Here is a 21,838-nt window from a genome sequence, read left to right on the forward strand (position 1 = left end):
ATGCTGCCCAAGGGTTGAGAGCTCCAGGCCTGAAATTAGAACAGCTGCCACTAGAACTGGGTCGTCTGTGTGTCTTTCACCTTGCCCGTACAGGCAGTGTTGATCTAGTACCCAGCACAATGTAAAAACTCCACAAGCAAAAGCTATTCTGTGGACCAAATACAGGAAATATTTGTTAAATGCCTACAATGCGTATGATGGTGTGATAAAGAGGTCACCGGTATCATTTCCAGCAGCTACCTGCTCCCCCGTCCCCACCCCACCCCTCGCAGCTCTAGAGTCTCCTTCATGTAGGTCTGGCCTCACTAACCACCTTCTATCTCCCGGCCACTGGTGGAGTTTGTCTACGTCACTAATACTAGTATTCTTTAATACGGGATCTGGTCTCTTATTTTTTCATGTGATTTTGATTCCTCTAAAGTAATACAAGCAAACTGTCATTCAGGAGGACTGCACTGAAAAAATTACAAAATTACATTCCATCTATTGCTTGGAATCCCTTCCATTCTTGAAGGCAACCAAAAAGCCTCACATTAATAATTTGAGCCAAGTACATTCTAGGTCTAATTACTTTATATATGAAACTTTTGTCTCCCAGACAATTTAATGCTCCCAGAAAGCAGCAATAATGTATATTCCTCTGTCACAAGGAAAACAAGGCACTAGAATATTCTAAAGTACCTCTGAAACCAAAAAAAAAAGATAAAGTACACATAACTATGAAATCATAAAAAACACAAAAACTCCAACTCAACCTTTGCATGTTTAGTACAGGTTCAGCACTGTATCTGGCAACTGAATGTAACCTTGTAATACAGTTATCCACTGCTAAAACACAGGCTTGCCTGCCACTGTATTACTAAAAGGAAAAGACAAGATTGTAACAATTTAAAACCCAACGACATTATTTATATGCGACAGCAATAGGAAAATGGTCTTTAATACATTCAAGGAATTAGAAGATAACCTACAGGCAAACACTTGTGAACGATTTATGTGAATAACGTAGGAGAACCTTAACACTATGCCAAAAGTGACCAGGAATTCAGAAGCAGTATTTCCGTCTGTCACCCGGCAGCCCCATCCCTGCCTCCAATTCAGAAAGCTGCTGTACTCCTCAGTCGAGTGTCATGGGGAAAGTAAGGCCGAGATAGGTCCTCATTTCTGGGGCCAGAAGAGTTAACTAAAACCAGTAAATATTAAGACAATGTAACTACTGATTATAAAACTGAACTAAATAATCTGAAGTGAAATCCCAGATATAAACATGACGCATACTGGAAGAGTAAAGAAGTTAACTGCGCGTGAAGGTAGGGTGGTAAGGATGGGGTTGCTGGGTAACAGACATAATTACTGCATGATTTTTGGCTAGTGTGTCTGTGCAGTTAAAATTTAGGTTAATTACATCAATAAATATCCAAACCACTGAAAAGAGAAAAAAAATGAGCAAATAAGAAAACTCAATCCATTCAAAAGATACAGAAAATGCAATAAAAATAATTATTTCAGAATTGCAGTTAACATGAAATATAGACTAAGATGCCACGCATGAGCTCCAAACGATCTGTAATCAAAATAAATGTAAATGAGTTCAATTTACTTATTAATAAAAGCTCTTTAGCTTTTTTAAGAAAAGAAAAACTTTAAGGAATGTACTTTGCAAAAATCACTTCTAAAACAAGACAATACAGGAAGTTGAGGGGGAAAAGTATACAGATATATGACCAAAAATGCTAACAAAATTTAAATAAAAGCAATATTAATGTCCAGTTTAAAAAAATTCAATCAGAAAATCATTATAAAAAACAAGATGTTGGGGCGCCTGGGTGGCGCAGTCGGTTAAGCGTCTGACTTTAGCCAGGTCACGATCTCGCGGTCCGTGAGTTCGAGCCCCGCGTCGGGCTCTGGGCTGATGGCTCAGAGCCTGGAGCCTGTTTCCGATTCTGTGTCTCCCTCTCTCTCTGCCCCTCCCCCGTTCATGCTCTGTCTCTCTCTGTCCCAAAAATAAATAAAAAACGTTGGAAAAAAAAAACAAAAAACAAAACAAAACGTTTCATACTGATAAAAGAAACCAACTAAAAAAACTTAAACAGCTAAAAGAACCTTTATATACCAAAACTTAGTATCAAAACATGTAAATCAAGTGGAGACAGAAAAACTGGGAAAAAAGGCAAAACCATCTACCTTGATGGACAGAGAACACCTTTTTTGACAAATACCGATGAAACAGTATAAAAGTACACACACACACACACACACACACACACACACACACAATATAGTACTGAAGAAAACACCACTATATTGCAAAAAGTACAAATAATACAGATGACATTTCTGGATTACAATGCAACCACATTAGAAACAACAAAACTAGCAAATGAAACAGCCTTAAATAAATTTTGAGCTGAAAAAGAAAAAGAAATACCAAAACTGTAGAGTTACCAAGAAAATACTAGTGAAAACAAAACACATGATAAATTTTAAGATACGGCTAAACCAATGCTTAAAGAAAAATTCCTAGCCTTAACTATTTTCAACAAACAAAAATGAATAAAAAGCATCTTATTGAAGTTAAAAAATGAACTAAATGAAGTATAAGAAGGAATTAGTGGAGATAAAAGGAGAAACCAAGGACTTTACAAAGTAAACCAGTAACTCCAAGGTGTGGCTTTATGAAAAAAATAAACTGGTAGTTAACCTGATTTTTTAAAATTAGGAAAAAATGAGATGATTTTCTAAAATGAAGATATTTCTTTAGGCTCAACTCTATAATTAACTCGAAAAGATGGAGGAGAGATTTAACTCTGACCCTGAAAAAGGCAAGAAAATAAACAGTAATTAGAACAGAAGAAATGGAGGAATTTATGAAATCACCCATCAGGATCAGACAGTTTGACCAATACTGCCATTCAGTGTTTTTTGTTTTTACTAGAATACTTCTAAGAAACATGTAACTCTAAGTCTAATGCTATTTAAATCGTTGAAGAGCACAGCAGAAAAGGGAACACCCAACAGTGTTACCAGGAAGTCTGACAAAATTTTAGTAATCCCGAACAATGGGGAGAAAAAAGAAATACAAACAGTGCCGGGGATTAAAAAAGACAGAATTCAAAATGTAAACAATGTTCCATAACATGGCTTGGCAAATCTTTCCTGTAAAGAGCCGGATAGTAAACATTTTATAGGCCATATAGTCTTTCAACTACAACTCTGCTATGGTAGCACAAAAACCAGCCACAGACAACACATAAATGAATGGATGTGACTGTGTTTCAGCAAAACTTGGAATACAAAAATAGGCACTGGGCCAAATTTGCAAGCTATAGGCCCAGTGTCTGCCCTATAAAGTATAATTTACCCAAATGAGCTTATAGAGAAGATCCTAGAACAACATCAAAAAACACTGAAAAAAGTCCTCCAAGATTTACCTCTCTAAAAAGCACCAGGCCCAGATGACTTTATAGGGAATGTGCATATAAAATCTTCAAGAGGGGCACCTGGGTGGCTCAGCTGGTTAAGCGTCCAACTTCAGCTCAGGTCATGATCTGGCGGTCCATGAATTAGAGCCCTGAGTCGGGCTCTGTGCTGACAGTTCAGAGCCTGGAGCCTGCTCGCATTCTGTGTTTCCCTCTCTCTCTGCCCCTCCCTGCTCTCTCTCAAAAATAAATAAACATTAAAAATAAATAAATAAAAATAAAATCCTTAAGAAACATGTCCTATCAATCTACACAAACTGTTTCAGAATAAAGAAGTGCAGGTTCAAAAGACTGACTAGATTCAAATCTTGGCTCTGCAACTTACTAGCTGTATGACTATGGGCAAGCCACTTAAGAACCTGTACCTCTGTTCCCCTCATCTGTAAAACAGGGGTAAGTATTAATACCTCTACCACGCAGGGTTGTTGTGAGGCTTTAATAAGACAATGGATGTAAAGAACTGAGAATAGTACTTGGCCCCTTGCGAGTACCCAATAAATGTTAGTGATCACTACTGCTGTCTAGGTTAAAAAAGGGGGAGTAAGGATGACCCTCAGATTTCTGGCCTGGAATGTGGGTAGACAGTAGTACCATCTCCCAAGATACTGTAATAGAAGACAAAAACTAAGTTTGGAAAATACGTGAGAATGAGCTTTGGTTTTGACGTTAGGTTTACTGTTTCTGTATGACAGTAATTCTCAAACGTTTTGGTCTCAAGACCCCTTTGTGCTTTTAAAAAAGATCTTTTGTTTATGTGGGTTAAAACTATATTTACCATATTAAAAATTTAAAAAAAATTTTTTTTTCAACGTTTTTATTTATTTTTGGGAGAGAGAGAGACAGAGCATGAACGGGGGAGGGGCAGAGAGAGAGGGAGACACAGAATTGGAAACAGGCTCCAGGCTCTGAGCCATCAGCCCAGAGCCCGACGTGGGGCTCGAACTCACGGACCGCGAGATCGTGACCTGGCTGAAGTCTGACGCTTAACCGACTGCGCCACCCAGGCGCCCCCCATATTAGAAATTTATAGAGATATTTAAAAATATATTAATTCATTTAAAAAATAAACTCTTGGGGCGCCTGGGTGGCTTAGTCGGTTAAAGCCTCTGACTCTGGCTCAAGGGCTCAAGCCCCGCATCCAGCTGTGTGACCGCTCGAAGCCTGGAGGCTGCTTAGGATTCTGTGTGTGTGTGTGTCTCTCTCTCTCTCTCAAAAATAAACATTAAAAAAAATTAAAAAACACAAACAAAAACAAAAACTCTTGGAGTGCATGGGTGTCTCCGTTGGTTAAGCATTCAACTCTTGATTTTGGCTCAGGTCATAATCTTACGGTTCATGGGACTGAGTCCTGAGTCAGGATTCTCTCTCCCCCTCTCTGCCCCTTTCTTGTTTACTTTCGCTTTCTCTCAAAATAAATAACTATTTAAAGAAAAAAATAAACTCTTACACGAGTATGTATTTTCGCTGAATGGATATATATTTTCTGAAATAAGTTTTCCAAAACAAAAAGAGAGTGAAATGTATGCATGCACTGTTTTTACATTTTTCCAAACATCTTTAATATCTGGCTTAACAGAAAGCAGGTCGATTTCACATCTACTTCTGCATCCAATTTGTTGTGACATCCACATTATGTAGTCTCTAGAAAACTCCACTATGTACTTATGAGAAAAAAGAGTGAGGACCACAAGTAAACTTCCTATCATTATGAAAATAGTGTGACCTTGTGAATTTCATGGAAGTTTCAGACAGCCTCTGGGGAGTCCTCAGATAAATTCTGAGAACCACTGCTCTAGAATATCCATGTGTAGAATGCAGCTGAACATATGGTTCTGAAGCTCGGTGAAGTATGAACCAGAAAAATCAACTTAGCATTCAGCAGAGAGGTGGGAGAAAGGTGACGCGAGCAGCAGAATGAGAAGCATCACCGAGACCCAAAGGAGAGGCTACTGTAGCCGAGAGAAGAGCAGTAGCGGCCAGAGAGGCAGGACAGAAAGAGCTTTTAAAAATGGCCTCCCTATTTACTCAAGCAGGGACTTGTTCCCCAAATTCTCCCTGTCCCTCCACGTTCAGGCAACAGGTCTGACAGATTATCTACCGGACAGCATTCAAATGCATCCTTATCATCTCCAATGTCACTGCTGTGATTTAGGCCCTCCAATTTACTCTTGCAAAAACCTCTTACTTGGTCTCTGGGGCTTCCATCTTGACTCCCCTCCCCAAATCTATCATCTCTCTGCCCCAAGTTGTCTGTATCATCAAAGTGCTTTCAGAAATCATCTGAAGTCCTTAGCATGGTCCCGGTCTACCACTTCTCCAGATTCATACCCCATTGCATAAACATGCATTTCCTTCTCTCTCACACCAAGAACCTGCCATACTCCAAAAGGTACCATTCTTTTTCAGGATATTCTTTGTGCCTAAAATGCCTTGATACTTTTCTTTTTTTTAATGTTCGTTTATTTATTTTGAGAGAAAGAGAGACAGAGAGAGCACATGAGCAGGGGAGGGGGAGACGGAGAATCCCAAGCAGGCTCCACACAGTCAGTGCAGAGCCTGACGTGGGGCTTCAACTCACAAACCTGCGAGATCATGACCTGAGCCGAAACCAAGGGCTGGACGCTCAACCGACTAAGCCACCCAGGTGCCCACGTCCTTGATACCTTTCTTGAAAATCTTTCTCTCCACCTTTCCTAGGAAACAATGAACTACCCCGCAACCCCTCCCCAGGTTCTGCCAGCCTTAAAAGCATTTTATGACAAGCAATTTCCCCTCCTCTTTCCCATAAAACTCTTAATGCATCTCTCGTCCTGCACATGCTTAAGTGCCGCCTTCTTGCTCCTCCCCTTTATCACTGGCATTCCCAAGCACCACACACGAGCAAGAACTACTGGCTGAATGAACAACCGAAGAACTGTCAGCATGACATGAACCCAAAGAACAATGTAGAATGATACTGAAGATGAAACACTGAAACACTGACATTTAATCGGTGGAAGAATCAAGAACTGGTAAAGAGAGAATGATCAAAAGAAGAAAGAGTTAAGGACGATGATGGTAGCTGGCTGGTATGTTGCTGAGTAACTCAGTGGTTAGAAATCTCTGCTGTAAACAAACAAACAAACAAACAAACAAACAAACAACCCAGAGCTGGCATCCACAGAACAAGACAAGTTCAGTAAATATGATTGTTTATCTGGGAAGTTACCCTAATTAGCCACAACATCATGTTATCCATAATACCAGAAAAATATTTTGAAGGAATTTCATTAGGCCAGTACAAAACACACATACCCACTAAAACTTGTTTATTTTACATTTTTTTGCCATTCTGTGACCCAACTGGTCTTTTGTACAGTTTAAGCAGATGGACACAATTATGAACTGGCCCAGAAATCAACATGTTTTAGAACATTTTTAGAATGGAAAAATTACTCATGAGAAGAATTTAAACTGACATTTTCCTAAATCGTGCTCCAAATCAAGACTTCCCACTTTGCAAAAAACCCGAAAGAACCAATGTGACAATTAAATTATTAATTTGTGCTACTTTCATGTATTTTGAGATTTCTTATGCACAAGCATGCTATCACTCTGTAAACTGGAAGCTGCTCTGAAAAACGTCTATTAACTGGGGGAAAAAACCCACAGCAATTGTCCTACATTCAAGTAAAATATCAGGACTAGATAAGAGATATTTAATATCCAAAATCCTAAATATACAAGTTCTAAATTTGTAAAAAAATTTTTTTACTTATTTACTCAGTCATTAGAAATTAAAATTATATGAATATTTACTTCTTTTAATCTTTAAGATAACATTTTAAATGCCATCTGAATAAATTTCAGAAAACAGTAAATAAGAGAACTTCCTGTTGGCTATCTACAAGTTTAATAGAAACAATAGTTGAAATACAAAGCAGCCATCAGTATCATGAATTGCTTACCAAACTCCCCAAAACATGAATGACCAAATCTTAATACCTCAAGCCCTTCCTTTAGTCCTACCCTTCCAAAGTCTATAATTTAGCTTTGTGTATGAGTCTTCATATTGGCTACATTGTGAATCTTCTAGAAATACTGGCATAAACAGCAGGCATAGGATACAAAAATGCCATTTAAGACATGATTTCACTTTTAACAGAATATTAAATTGACCTCCAAAACATAGAAACCATATACAGATTTGTGTTTGAATTCTTAAAAGAATTGAAATAGTTGACATCACCAGTTTAAAATAATACTTAATAAGTATCTATAGAATACACAGTGCTTTTAAAGACTTCTTTTGGCAAACTTTAAATTTACCTAAAGTAAGGGGCACCTGGGTGGCTCAGTCGGTTGGGCATCTGACTTCAGCTCGGGTCATGATCTCACAGTCCGTGAGTTCGAGCCCCGCGTCAGGCCCGCGTCAGGCTCTGTGCTGACAGCTCGGAGCCTGGAGCCTGCTTCAGATTCTGTGTCTCCCTCTCTCTCTGCCCCCTCCCCTGCTCATGCTCTGTCTCTGTCTCAAAAATAGATAAAAAACATTAAAAAAAAATTTTACCTGAAGTAAGCATGCCTACCCTCAGTACACGTCATCATACAGGAAAAGACAAGTGTCAAGCTCTCTCTGAAGACACATGGCAAAAGCACCCATGAAAGGGCCTCGGCTGGAAAATGTCATTCTCACATAAGAGCAAAAGTCCAGGGTTGTCCTAAGTATTTCTTATTTTTATAAGAAAAAACACCCTACCTTCTTAAACAAGTATGGGGTAGGTGTAATTGACAAGATAAAAATGTACTAACAACAAGCCAGAATTTCCAGAAATTAACATTTCTAGCTGTCAATAATTAGGCTCAACTCCAAATGCTTGATGGTTAAGAAATTCTTACCTTTGCTCAAACGGTATTTTAAAAAATAAATGTCACCTATAAACATTCTTTGAAATCTTCATTACAGAGAATGATTTTATGCTCTAAAAAGCCACAAAATAAAGTAACTTCTGGCAGAAAAGTCAACATGTTACAAACTAGTATATTTAAACTGTAACTGCTCATCAGGCATATTCAAGATTTGTCTTTCTTCCGTACTGCTAATGTTTCCAGTAAGTAATTATAATCTCTTTAAGCCTAAACTCTCAAATCAATTATTCTAGCTGCCGTGCTAAAATAATACGGTAGTTTTCAATAGAATCTGCCTCATGATCAGAGGAAAAGCAAACCCATACGAGTGAAATCAATTCTTCCCGTTTTCCTGATTAGCAGCAGTAGCAGCAGCAATGTCACAGGGGACAGTTTCAAAAAGCACAAACCTGACAAAAACTTCAAGCAGATTAGAAAATTCTCTACACCAAGAAATTCTAAAGAAAGGAGCTTCCAACTTCTGTTGCTTTCCCACGCCATAGCTTTCTGCAGGAAATGCAGAAAGGCACAGTGTCACTGAACTGCTATGGAGGTACAGCTCACCAACTTCCCCTGTATTTGAGGCACAATAACTCAAATTCCATCTGCTTATATTCTAAGAGGGACAGGAGGGGAAAGAAGCAGCCAGCCGGTTAAACAATGCAAAGAGCGTTCTGGTCAATTAAGATGAGCCTACAAATCAAATTTATCTAAAACTTAGCCAAACTTTGTACTACTATAAAAATCCTCTTACTCATTAATAAACACACTGGAGGATTTATAATATATTTCCCCTGTATAATATACATTCCCTGTCCTATACTGACTTTGGTGAGTTCTGGAGTGCTGAAGGGCACTGAATGGCACAGAAGGGGCAAGTCTGGCTTTTAAGTTGATACACACAGATGTAAATGCTAGAATTTCCACTGTGGACAAATGGCTGCAGTGTTAAGTGCCACTGGTCAACCTGGACAAAATACCTAAATGCCTGCCAATCCATCAGCTTCTGTTAATCCTCAGCAAGTAGGCTGAACTAGATGGCTATTTAAGAAGTTGAAGACTTAAAAACTAATATGAACTATAACAAGCTGTATTTATATTTTACACAGGCGCAAACAAATCTTAATATATTTGTTGTAAAGTTATTAAAGTAAGGAAAAATCCCAAGTGGCATCATAAACAACTCAAAATTAAATACTGAATTTAAAATACATATTAAATTGAACTCATTTAGTTGTAATTCGCTTCACATGCCCTAGAGAAATGGGAAGCATACCTGTTCCCGAGTCTTAGGAAGCATCCACTTCTAACCCCTCAGGGAACGTGATCTTCCTACTCAAACATTTCCCACCTCAAATTACTAACACAAAGAGAAAACATCGCTGATTTGCCTCCATACAATCCTCAACTCTTCAGCAAAATGCCTGAGCAGTCTGTTCTAGAGTACAGATCTTCTCTAACAGCTGGAGGATATCCACACAACATTCACAGCATGGTATTTCCAAGATCTTTAGTTAATCTATCCATCAAACCTTGTCCTGTAAGTATGTGAGATTCGAAACAATGGGATGATGGAAAGAGTTTTCAGGCAGATGTAGACGCTTTCAAAGAAAAAACAAGTCAGACTGCCCTTAAGTCTCTTTCATAAATTCTAGAAGTGATCCTTAAATTTGTTTAACTAGCGCTGTTAAGGGAAAGCTGTTTAAAAAAACAGATTCTTTAGCCTCACAGATAAATCAGAATCTATATTTCTTAAAACAAATGTCACATGTGGTTCTCATGTCTGAATAAATTTGGAAAACTGTTATGACAGATACTGTAGGAATATCTGGAGAGCTTCTGAGTTCCATTTGTGACTCAAAAAAAGAAAATACCTAACAATTCAACTAAGAGTTAGTAGCAGGAACAACAAAAGTCCCAAACACACTGAAGCTTAAAAAAAATTAAGGGGCGGGGGGGGGGGGGGTGTCACCAAATTTATGCAATAAAGAAATTGTCATAAATTACTGAAGATAACAAATTATTTAGGAAATACAGGATGGTTAGTTGATTTGTCTTAATTAGAAAAAAATAAAGTTCAGATAAATCAGTTAATAATGTCATAAAGTGCTGGCATTTTTAAAAGCTTTTAGAAAAGAAGCAAATTTTTTTCTAAATCTGGATAAACAGCAGGCTTTATAAAAGTCAAGTAATCAAAAAGTAAAAGATTGTTAAGTTTAACCCAATGAAATTATGCAGTGCAACTTATTTTTTCAAGGGTGTGTGTGTGTTTATTCCAAATTAAAAGGCAAACTGGAAAAATATTTGTCCTTTGGAATACGTTAAAGGGATCCGTTCTCTCTCCCCTCCCACTGCCTACCCCAATTTTCCCTAACAGAGGGAGGGAAAAGAGGTACTGTTTTGGTTTTAAGGCCCCTAAAGCTAACATAGGGAAATATTCAACAGAGCCACTAGAATTTAGGGCCAGAGTTCAAGCTAAGAGTATAAAAGTTATTTAATTTTGCTTTTCTTCTTCTGACTATATATTTTTACATCCTCTGCATACATATACCCCCTTATGGGATCCAGTATTGGGCAAAATTTAGGTATTTTTGTCTGGTATCTCATCCTCAGAACAACTTCAAACATATGACATAGTCTGTAATGTTGGAAATATTTCCATCAAATATATCAGACAGAATCCTAATAAGCGTATTACACAAACAGCTTGTGCAAGCTGATAACAAAAGCTCTAGGCCCAAGGGGTGAATGGGTTACAAACAAGAATGGGTAATTCATAAGATGAAAAAAGTACAAGTGATTAAACATGATATTCCATGTTACCAATAAACAAATGTAAATCAAAGCAATAAAATACCAATTTCGGCCTGCCAAATTTAGAAAGATGCTATGCCCCATTTTCATGCTGCAAGACATACTCCTTGCACTATGGCAGAGACGCTGCCCTGTGATTCACCCAAGCTGGGTTGGGCCCTACTTTAGCGAGAGGAAAAAGCAAATCATCGTCTGGGTGAGGGAAAGCCCTGAACTGACCTGGACACTGTATGTGGTTTCTGGAGACCGAGACTGCCAGGACACTGCACAACCACAGTGGTGGTAATTAAAACTTACCAAGTATCAGCTGGATGCCAGACAATATAGCTGGTATCTATCTTCAGGATTCTATGAACTTGAAATAGTATTTCCATTTTTACAGATGAGGCAACTAAGGCTTAGAAGAAGGCTGCCCATGATCCAACATCTACTAAATGGCAGAGCTGAAATGTGAAACCAAACTGGACCCCCAAACCAATGTTTCTCCTAGTATAAAGTAAGTTTCCTCTTACTTATAAGAGCAAAATCAAACTCTCTGAAAATACGGAAATCACTGATTAGGGCTTAGCCACTCTAAAAGCTGCAAATCAAAAATTTCTATCATAAGATGTCTATGTTTAGCATTTACTAACCTCTGGCCCAGTGATTTATGTTCTATTATTATTTCATTTCCACAATATCAAGTAGCCTGGATTATCTCTTTTTAACCAAGTCAAACCGAGGCCTAGGGGTTGAGAAACGTGCCCAAGGTCACAGAAATAAGAATACAAAGGCGATATTCAAATCGAATGCTATCTGACTCAGAAGCCTGGACTTTTAACACTGCTGTGTTTACGCGAGAATTCCAAGATTATCATCTTCAGTAGAAGATTCAATACTTTCTGCTTCAGGCCAAATGCTGTCTTTATGCACGATTTTATTAAATGCGTTTTCACTAAGACTACAACACTGAGCCCGCTCGCACTCAGTACGCATTCTAAAACACAGCTACTACTCTTATTAGAACTAAATGAAGAACATAGAAGTGGAAATTACGACCTATGCTGTGTTATTTGCTAGTCTGGAGCTTTCTCTTACCTGGTCATAGCTGATAAAGCTATTCTTGCTGATCTCTCCTGACTTCTCAAAAATTTAAACCAGAGGACTCCGGGTTTGTTTCCTTTGAAACTGAAGACCTAACTGTTGCCAAGGCAGAATCTCAGGGTAGGACACAACCTCAGGATACTCCCACAAGCTCCCCAACAACTATGGGATCATTGGCCACTGCATCTACTTTCCAACAACAGTTTGCCTGCTGACTGCACGGATCTCTGCTTCTCTCCTATTTCCTGTCTTTGTCCCGCCCCAGCCTCATCACAGATCTCTAAAGTTACAAAATCTTTCATTTCTACTTATTTTAATAATTTACTGGCATTTATAAGCGAACATACCTACGTTGGCTAGAAATAAAATGTTCCTTACCTTACAAGCAAAAAGGGGTCCTTAAGTGTCGTTACCGCATTGATCACATAAATGTAGATTTACATGTATAAACGTATATAAATCATTTCTCTTTCTCAACAGGAGGAAAGGAAAAATGGTGGCTTTGATATACCTAAACAGAGTAATTTTACTATTTCCCTGGGAAGCAGAATTTTCCCCTTCCAGTTAGTGCAGAGCTACAAAAAGAGTTACTTACAAAGCTCAAAGACACCTCCCATGAGAAGAAACACCTTTGCCATTAGTAAATTCTTCACCAACAGGAAACCTGCTTCTCCTTCAAAGAGGTCAGCACATACCTGCCTTCAAAAAGTTACCAAGATGGCACATCTGGGATCAGAACCTGGTCTGTCTCTATGACTTAATACCTGCCTATAACATAGAAGTCGTGTTTCTACATTATACTATGTGTGTGTGGGGGGGGGGGGGGGGGGACACTGCATGAAAGCCCCAATTCTAACAGAACTTCCCAACCTGTGTGACAAAGAATCACAGGTGTGCTGAGGGGAGGAGCACTTCAGCGGCTGCACAACCAGACTCTCTGGGACTGTCAGCCTCAGCTGGGGGTTGGCCACTGCTGTTTACCCTAACAGCCCCACCAATACCATTTCCATGTGAGCCACTATGTGATCAGGTCAGGCAACACACTTTGAGTCACATCTTTTTGGGTCTCAGCTTCTCCTCTGAAAATCTATGCAGCACAGGAATTCTTGGCCAAGCCACCAAGTTCCTGAATTTCAATATCACAGGACTGTGACTGAAAAACTTAAGACCTTATGAAGGAATAAGCCGAGACCACAGGTAAATATATTTACCTAAATATAAATATATTTACCTATATCTGCACTAACACAAAGATGAGAATGGGAACACAGTGGGGGACAAGGACTTGGAGTTGGTTTTGTCATGAACAACAGTGACAACAGTACACGAGACGGGATCAAACACAATAAATAAATACTTCATGAACGTTAAATGAACAACAACAACAACAACAACAACAAAACAATGACACTTTATTATGGATCCTAACTTTCGGAAAATGGGTTACCACACAATTATTTTGCATTTATCTTTGTTTCCCAAAGGTTGTGAAACATAGCTGACACTGGCAGTGACGATTAAAAGAAAAAGCAAAGAAGTGCTTTATTTATTAATGAGAAGGGAACAAATTACACACTTTTCTTCCTTGGGCTGAAATTGAGTCATTTCCATCATATTCCCAAAGCTAAACTGTGTCAGCTTCACCAAAGAGCATACTAAAAAGAAGGGACTCTTCAGAATATACTTCTCCATCCTTCCGAGGAGTGCGTGACATGGTGGCTCTGCGGTTTTTTGGTCAGAGTCTCTTTACATCCTCCTTAATTAAGGAGCTGGAGCAAGGCATTCCAAGCTTAATTAGAAGTCAGGTTTTGTACCAAAAAGGGATTCATTCGTTTTCACTGTGTGGAAGTCTGACACACGGTGAAAGCTTTTAGAAAATTGGCTTCTTACTTGGTCCTCAAAACCCATTCTTTTTCATCAACAGAGATGAAGTAAACAATTTCAGAGCTTTCTCTAGTGATTCTTGAAAAGCCAACCACTTTATACACTGCAATTGTCAGATCCTTCCCGATTCATGAAATTATGCTGGTGATAACAAGTTTTTATTTATTTCTCTGTGCTCAGGGAAATACCATAAAAACCTGTTAAAAGATCTCTCTGGAATATTTTCAAAACATGCTTTAGGGGTGCCCGTGTGGCTCAGTCGGTTAAGCATCCAACTTCAGCTCAGGTCATGATCTCACAGTTGGTGGGTTTGAGCCCTGCACTGGGGTCTGTGCTGACAGCTCGGAGCCTGGAGCCTGCTTGGGATTCTCTCTCTCCCTCTCTCTCTGCCTCTCCCCTAATCGCGCTCACGCTCGCTCTCTCTCTCTCTGTCTCTCAAAAATAAATAAATAAACTTAAGGGGCACCTGGGTGGCTCAGCTGGTTAAGCATCTGACTTGGGCTCAGGTCACAATCTCCCGGTTCATGAGTCTGAGCCCCGCGCCAGGCTCTGTGCTGACGGCTTGGAGCCTGGAGCCTGGAGCCTGCTTCAGATTCCATGTCTCCCTCTCTCTCTGCCCCTCCCTCACTTGTTCTCTCTCCCCTCCTCAAAAATAAAAAATAAAAAAAATAAACATTAAAACATGCATTTATTTGGTTTATTCACTGAATATTATTAAAGCATGGGCAATAGCGTAGCCTTCCTGTTTTGTCTCCCATGTAAATACGGGACTGTTTTCAAAGAAAAAGCCGCAGTAGAGACCAGTAGAGTCAGTCCTCAAATCCTGGCTCAGACACTCAACAGCTGCATAACCAATAGGCAAGTTACTTTTCTTGGCCTCAATTTCACTTCTAAGCGGTGACAATACTGTCTACTTTCATAGGGCTGCTGAAGGGAGTAAATGCAGACTTAACATTGTGCACACACACTGATAAAGCCCTACTCCCATATTAGTTTTTCAACATCCTACTTCACAAAGACTCAGAGTTCCCAGCCTGCTACCCTGGCCCCTCCCCTGGGTCCCACACATCTCCCCAAATTCAATAGCTAAAGATTACTCTTAGAACATGAAGCTTTTAGGACACTGCTCCAGTATGTGTTCTGAATCACTGGTGACCACTCATTATTAGTGATGAAATATTCAGAATATTTCCCTTGGTTAAATGAAGTAAATATAAAGCAGTGCCTGACACACAGTAGGTGCTCCAACTTAGCTATTATGGTGTCTCCAATATGACTTGACATGTAGTCAATTCAATAGGTCTTGAATATTTTGATCATTTTCTAGGAGCAATGAAGTTAAGCAATGAAATTGTGTTTGATTAAAAAAAAAAAAATCCTCGGGGCGCCTGGGTGGCGCAGTCGGTTAAGCATCCGACTTCAGCCAGGTCACGATCTCGCGGTCCGTGAGTTCGAGCCCCGCGTCAGGCTCTGGGCTGATGGCTCAGAGCCTGGAGCCTGTTTCTGATTCTGTGTCTCCCTCTCTCTCTGCCCCTCCCCCGTTCATGCTCTGTCTCTCTCTGTCCCAAAAATAAATAAACGTTGAAAAAAAAAATTAAAAAAAAAAAAAATCCTCTAGCCTCTAGGCTAGAATTGAGTAAGAAGGGGCGGGGGGGGGGGGGGGGGGGGGGGAGAGACTGAGCAAGAACAAAGGCTTCCAAATGTGGCAAGGAACAAAAATGTGTTTTAAATGTTGATCCAATTTTCATTAAGAGTTTTTAGTTAATCCAGAAAGAGAACAGCAGCAATAAACTATGCTTCCCTATGTGAACACCAGCAAACAAAAAAATCATTATCTACTATTTTCCATTACTGCTTCCATCCCAGCCTCCCTTCATCTCCTTTTCAGAGCTCTGAGGTTTGTTACTCTCTGGAATATAACTTGCTTATAAAAATCACCTGAAGAAAGCACTGGTGAGAGAGAGAGAAAAGAAGAAGAAGGAGAAGGAGGAGGAGGAGGAGGGGGAGGAGGAGGAGGAGAGGGGAGGGAAAGGGAGGAGGAGGGAGGGAGGAGGAGAGGTTAGCTGTCAAAAATTAACAGTGTTTATTCTTTTACAAGGAATATATAATCAGCATGTTTTCAAAACAAGCCAGTGTCAGAGCTGAAAAGCTGCTTTTAAAAAATTACTTTTCTTACTCAAGTTCCCAAGGGTGTTGTGAAGCAGGGGAATATTAACTCCTTCCCTGCCTTTACATTATGTAGGCCACAGGGCATTCTTAAAACTTACCCATCTATTCGCATACCTCACCCTAAATTTTTCAGCATTCGACTCCCTTGTTGTTTGAAGGAGAAACTCATACATATTTTTAAAAGACATTTCAAATATTCAAACATTCAAATATTCATGCTCCTTACAGTTTTTCAAAAAAGTTCAAGTCACAAGGTGAGAATAAAACTTTCAAGAATTTCATTATGTCTCGCATTATGTTGGCTCACATTTTTATCCGATGAGTTATGAATCCACTGCACCCAGAAATAAACACCTACTTGTCTTCATGTAACAAAGCTGGTCAAGAATTTAATTTATGATACTTTACAAAAACCCAACTTTTATATAAACGGTCTTACCACAGGGTGAAAGCAACATGAGTGTTATTTAACCAGAAATGGCAGTAGCCTTAGAAAGAACAGCTCGTTAAAGTCAGAACTCTCTAGAGGGTGCTACAGCCAAACTGGTAATGCTCAGTCTGAACACTAAGATCTTGATTCTTGACAATCAAGAAGGCTCTAGAGCTATGCGACCTAATCAAATTTAAAATTCAGTTCCTTGGTCACAGCTTTCTGCCCCACAGCCCTCTGTCACATTTCTGTCAACTATGTGATAGCCACAAATAACTCAACCTGGGCCTGATACAGACTCTAAATATGGAAAGACAAAAAATGCTGCTGACAGTATATTCTGGATTATGTGGATTCTCCTGATTTTTAAAGGTTGGCAATCAAAATTTTAAAGGATAATAAAAAAAAAAAGACCAGAGGAGACTGAGGAGACAGGACAACTAAATGCATTTGTGTATCTTGCACAGGATCTTAGAAGAGAAAGAAGTTAATGGAAGAAACAGTGAAATCTCAATAAAGTCTAGAGTTGCGTTAATACCCACATCAGTTTCTTAGTTTTGACAAAGGTGTCACAGAAATACAAGATGTGAATCATGGAAAAACTGGGTGGGGTGCATATGGGAACTCTACTACCTTTTCAACTTTTCTATATAGCATCAATTATTCCAAAATTAAAGTTTAATAAACAATAACAACTGTGTGTGCCAAACCTGTCCCACAAACCTCCAGTTTGTAATCTCTAAACACCACGAATCCCAAATCACAAACACCTCACAGATATTATACACAGCACAAATATAAACAATACATTTTCATAAACGAGAATAATCGTGACCAATTATGAAGGGAGATGCCATCAGAAGAAGGGTAAAACGAGTAAAATGCTGGCAAAACAACATAATGCACCTTGAAGAGTTTCAGAGCCTAACATTCTCAGAATTGTGCAAAGTCTAAAATCTAAAAGATTCAAATATATTCATATTTTAAGTATAGATGTACACCCATGGGCCAGGCAAAAATCTAAGATGGACTATAACCATGTGCCCCAAACGTAAGATACATTATAATAGCCTAAGAAATCGGGAAGGGAGGACCAATGGCCACTGGAGCGATCCGGCGGACGATGAGCTCTGAGAGTCTGGAAACACTGAAAGGGCCTCCTTGGCCGAGGAGTTGGATCAAAAAGAAACAGAAACAGGGATGAACATGAAAGAGAGAAGAATGCTCTGCCAAGTATAAAGGAGTGAGGGGCAAACAGCCTGGTTAGATCATGGGAGGTCAGATCAAAGAGGGCCTTGAAAGCCAAGCAGAGAAGTCTGGCCTTGAAGCAGGGCAAAGGGACAACGTAACATCCCTACAGAGGGAAGGGGTGTGAGGAAAGCAGAGCGTGAAGAAGATGAATTTGGTCATGTTCCTACTACATTAATTTGGAAATGCTCACCCCCCTGTATCATTCCACTGTAACTTTCTCACATATCCAGGTTCAAAGCCACAATGTCACCCTCAATTCCCCTCTGATCTCACCAGCTGCAATCCGACAAATTCTATACCTCACACATCTTTCATCCATCTTCTACCTCTGCTGCCAAGACCTCAGTTCAACTCGTCTTTACCCTGTCTGCTCCTCCTCTTCCCTCCCTGGTACTGTTTCTATTGGGGACACTAGACACCACTGACAAAGAAACATTCCTGAAGCATAGCTTATGACCGTGATCTTTGCTGGCTCTCCACTCTCTCTTTTTTAAGACTCAAATCAGTAGCTTACTTATTTTTATTTACTTTAAATTTACTTTAAAGTAAAATAAAGTAAATTTTATATTTACTTTAATTCCAGTACTGTTAACACACAGTGTCATGTTAGCTTTCGGTGTACATAATACAGTGATTCAACCATTCCACACGTTGCCAGGGCTGGCTCTCCACTCTCTAACCAGCAGGAAGCCCTACGATTTCCCCCTACCTCCAGGTCTATATTCTGTCACTTCCCCCAACACTCCCACACTTATTCTCTGAATACTCCCTCTTCTTGTCCACCTGCTTCCTCTGCCCAAAGCGCCTTGCTTCTCTTAGCTCCATCTTCCAGCCAAGACTTTCCATGCACAATGACTGACAGCTTTCAAAAGAGAACAAAAAAACAAACCATGTCACTCTTCTGCTTAAACTCTTCCATGGCTCCTGTCTATAAAACGCACGTCCAGGCTCCTGGGTCCACAGAGCATGTAAGGCCTCCATTGACCTAACTCCTGCCTATCCCTTCAGAAAAACCATTCTACCCTCTACCTACTTACTGCTGGGTATTTGGTGCTCTAGGGATATCCACTGCCAGTATCATCACATTATTTCTTGTCTCTGTACCTTCAATCATGCTGATCCCCTCTGTCATTTCCTTCTTTCTTGGGTTTGGCTGTTTCATCTTTTAAGATCCATCACCCCAAGGAGATTTTCCTTACCTGCACTCCCCCCCCCCCCCGCCTCCTCCCTGCGCCTTCCTGTCCTGTGTTAAAGAAGCTAACTGTCACTCCTCTGCATCCAGGACAACATCAACATTTTTACTTGAAGCAAATCACCTCATACTATCGTATGTATAGGTGTGTCCTTCTACTGCCACTGTCTCCAGTAAAATGTAAGCTAAGACTGTTCTTATTCACTCTTACACACTTGCTCCTAATAAACATTACCTTAACGAACGCTGACCTCAAATAAAAACAGGAGGTACTGGCTGCGTATCTCAACCAAATGTAGAGGACATACTTCTGATACAGCTAAAAGTAAAAACTCAGAATCTTCGAACCTAACAAGTTCAGCAGCTGAGAGCCCTACACCTTTCATTACCAGGCAGTCAACTCCCGGGAGGGCAAAAAATTCGTGATTCAGGATCTGAGAGGAATTAGGATCCTGCCTCCTTACCACCCCGAAGGCTTTTGCTTGACATGTACCGGGAGCTGTTCAACCCAGCAAAATAACCATGAGGTTAGCAATCCACTATTCTTAGTAATTAAATAGAGAGCGGGCATCATTGTCTGCCTCTAGGAAGGAGTTGGGGACAACTGTATACAGAGACCAAGGAATAAAGCAAGAGACGAGGCGAGAGTCTCAGAGGTAACCCCAGATAAGAAGACTGTTAAATGGAAAACTGAAGGGAAGGTACATGTGCTCAAAGACTCAAATCAAGGGAGTATGTTAGGAAGTGGTGTTCAACCTAGGAGACAGTTGTAAGGTATGTCTTGAGGCAGTATATTTTAAAAGTGGCAATCTACACCACAGTAACCATTAACCCCAAAGGACGTCACTGAAGAAGTCTGTCCCCACCCCTCTTCTTTCATGCTCTTCACTCTCCCATCCTGGGGGTTAATAAAAATGCATATCAACAACCTTTATGAAAAAAAAAAAGGGTAAAAATAGCTTTAAACAACGTACCTTTGATTTTTTGTTCAGTGGCCTAAAATAAAAACAAACAAACAAAAAACAATGTAAATATGAAACTGAAAGAAATGGATTGTTATGATATAATGTTCATATATTACTATTACATAAGACATATACACTTTTATTAAGGAATTTGTCACTCAGATGAACTGCATAGGAAAAGATATGCAAAGAAAGCATGCTTTTCCCACAGATGTGCCCCATTGTCTCTGACACAATGTTTAGTAATAAAAAATTTTGAAATGTTTCTTTTAGATACATAGCAGAGAAGACATCATTGTATGATAGTAAATTAAAAAAAAGGGACTGCACTGTTCTCATTATTTAGTTTTTAAATGATTTTTATGTAACTTGTCACCTTTAACATTTCGTGGATCTACTGAATTTTGCGTATGTTTAAATGGCTTCAAAAATTCTTCTTTCAAATGATAAAAGATGGATTAAGTTTTCTGGAAGAAAAGCTGAAGTTAGGTTAAACATGGTTAACTTTTAAGTATTTCTTAGTGGGAGAAAATACATCAAACATATCTGTCGCTTCTGACACACCCGACGATTCAGTAAGATCACTGTGTTCAGAAGCTGAACTGCCACAAAGCCCGCCTTTCCGTGCCTGCCCCATCGCACACCCTGAGGTCTCCTCATGAGGAGCAAGGGCTTGTGACTCCAACTTCAAGGGCCCCCAAAAGAAAGAAGTGATTACAGACAGAGGCCACAAGCGAAAATCAACTTTTTTATTAAGACCAATTGCATGGGAGTCCTAAAAATAAAAGACACGAGGAGAGGCAGGGAGGTGAGGAAAGACCAAATAATTAGTAGCTGAAGAACCAGGAATTCTTCCAAAATAAAGACAAGGCTTTCCTTAAGTGCCATGGGGCATGATAATTTTGCTTAGTCATATGAAAGTACTGTCATTAAAAATATCATTTTTTGAATTAGATCATTATAGAACTAGGTGGTAAAGGACTATATGGCAATTACCCTACTCCTGAAGCCACACTGAACAATCTTCCCCTGGAGAGGCAGAGTCAGTGTGGCCAGTGAGCTACTTTACCAAGCTTTAGAGCACTAATGCTTTGGCAAATAATGGAGGCCCATCTTTTACTCTACATGGATCAAAAATTAAAAAAACAAAAAACAAAAAACAAAAAACCGATGGAAGGACAATGGCAAAAGACCAGTCAACTAGCTTGAACCCTTTATTTCTGGAGATATTGTTTTAAAATTTGATGGTAGAAAAACAGTCTTATTAGAGAGAACTTGGTATATGAATAGTTTATGACAAGTACCGTACCGTGTCAAACAATAAGATACCTAATTTTCTGAAGCAAAACATTATAGCACAAAAATTATTTTACATCCTAAACTTAAAAAAAAAAAAACCCCAAAAAACTCTCCTGGTCTCTTCCACAGTTTACTTCCAAAGGAAACTAAGTTACAGAAGCCACGACCACATTACTAAATCCCAAGATGGACAGCCAGCGTTGCTCTTGTAGGCCTTAACATAAAGGATGTGTACTCTCCAACTCCTCTGGAAAAACGACTCCAAGTTGCTTCAGAACAGCCAACCTCATTTAGCATTCTGTCATCTACAGAGAAGGCACCAAGAAGACATCCAAAGGTGTCTGCCCATCAGGACGCTGACTACCACAGTAAAGGGACGGGAATAATA

General features: G+C 39.5%; 1 protein-coding gene across 12 annotated transcripts in view; it reads right to left on the minus strand.

The window, feature by feature from the left end:
* TNRC6A (trinucleotide repeat containing adaptor 6A) overlaps positions 1 to 21,838 on the minus strand; it is a 161,293-nt gene that overhangs the window by 46,965 nt on the left and 92,490 nt on the right. For 11 of the 12 annotated variants that reach the window (XM_019820779.3, XM_019820780.3, XM_019820783.3 and 8 more), the window contains one exon: positions 20,161 to 20,182. The exons of the other annotated variant lie outside the window; for it this stretch is intronic. In XM_019820779.3, the coding sequence (XP_019676338.1) occupies positions 20,161 to 20,182 (22 nt within the window). The remainder of the gene's footprint in view (positions 1 to 20,160; positions 20,183 to 21,838) is intronic. 12 annotated transcript variants of the gene reach the window in all.

The sequence above is a fragment of the Felis catus genome, chromosome E3 (assembly GCF_018350175.1).
Source record: "Felis catus isolate Fca126 chromosome E3, F.catus_Fca126_mat1.0, whole genome shotgun sequence".
Taxonomy (NCBI): Eukaryota; Metazoa; Chordata; class Mammalia; order Carnivora; family Felidae; genus Felis; species Felis catus.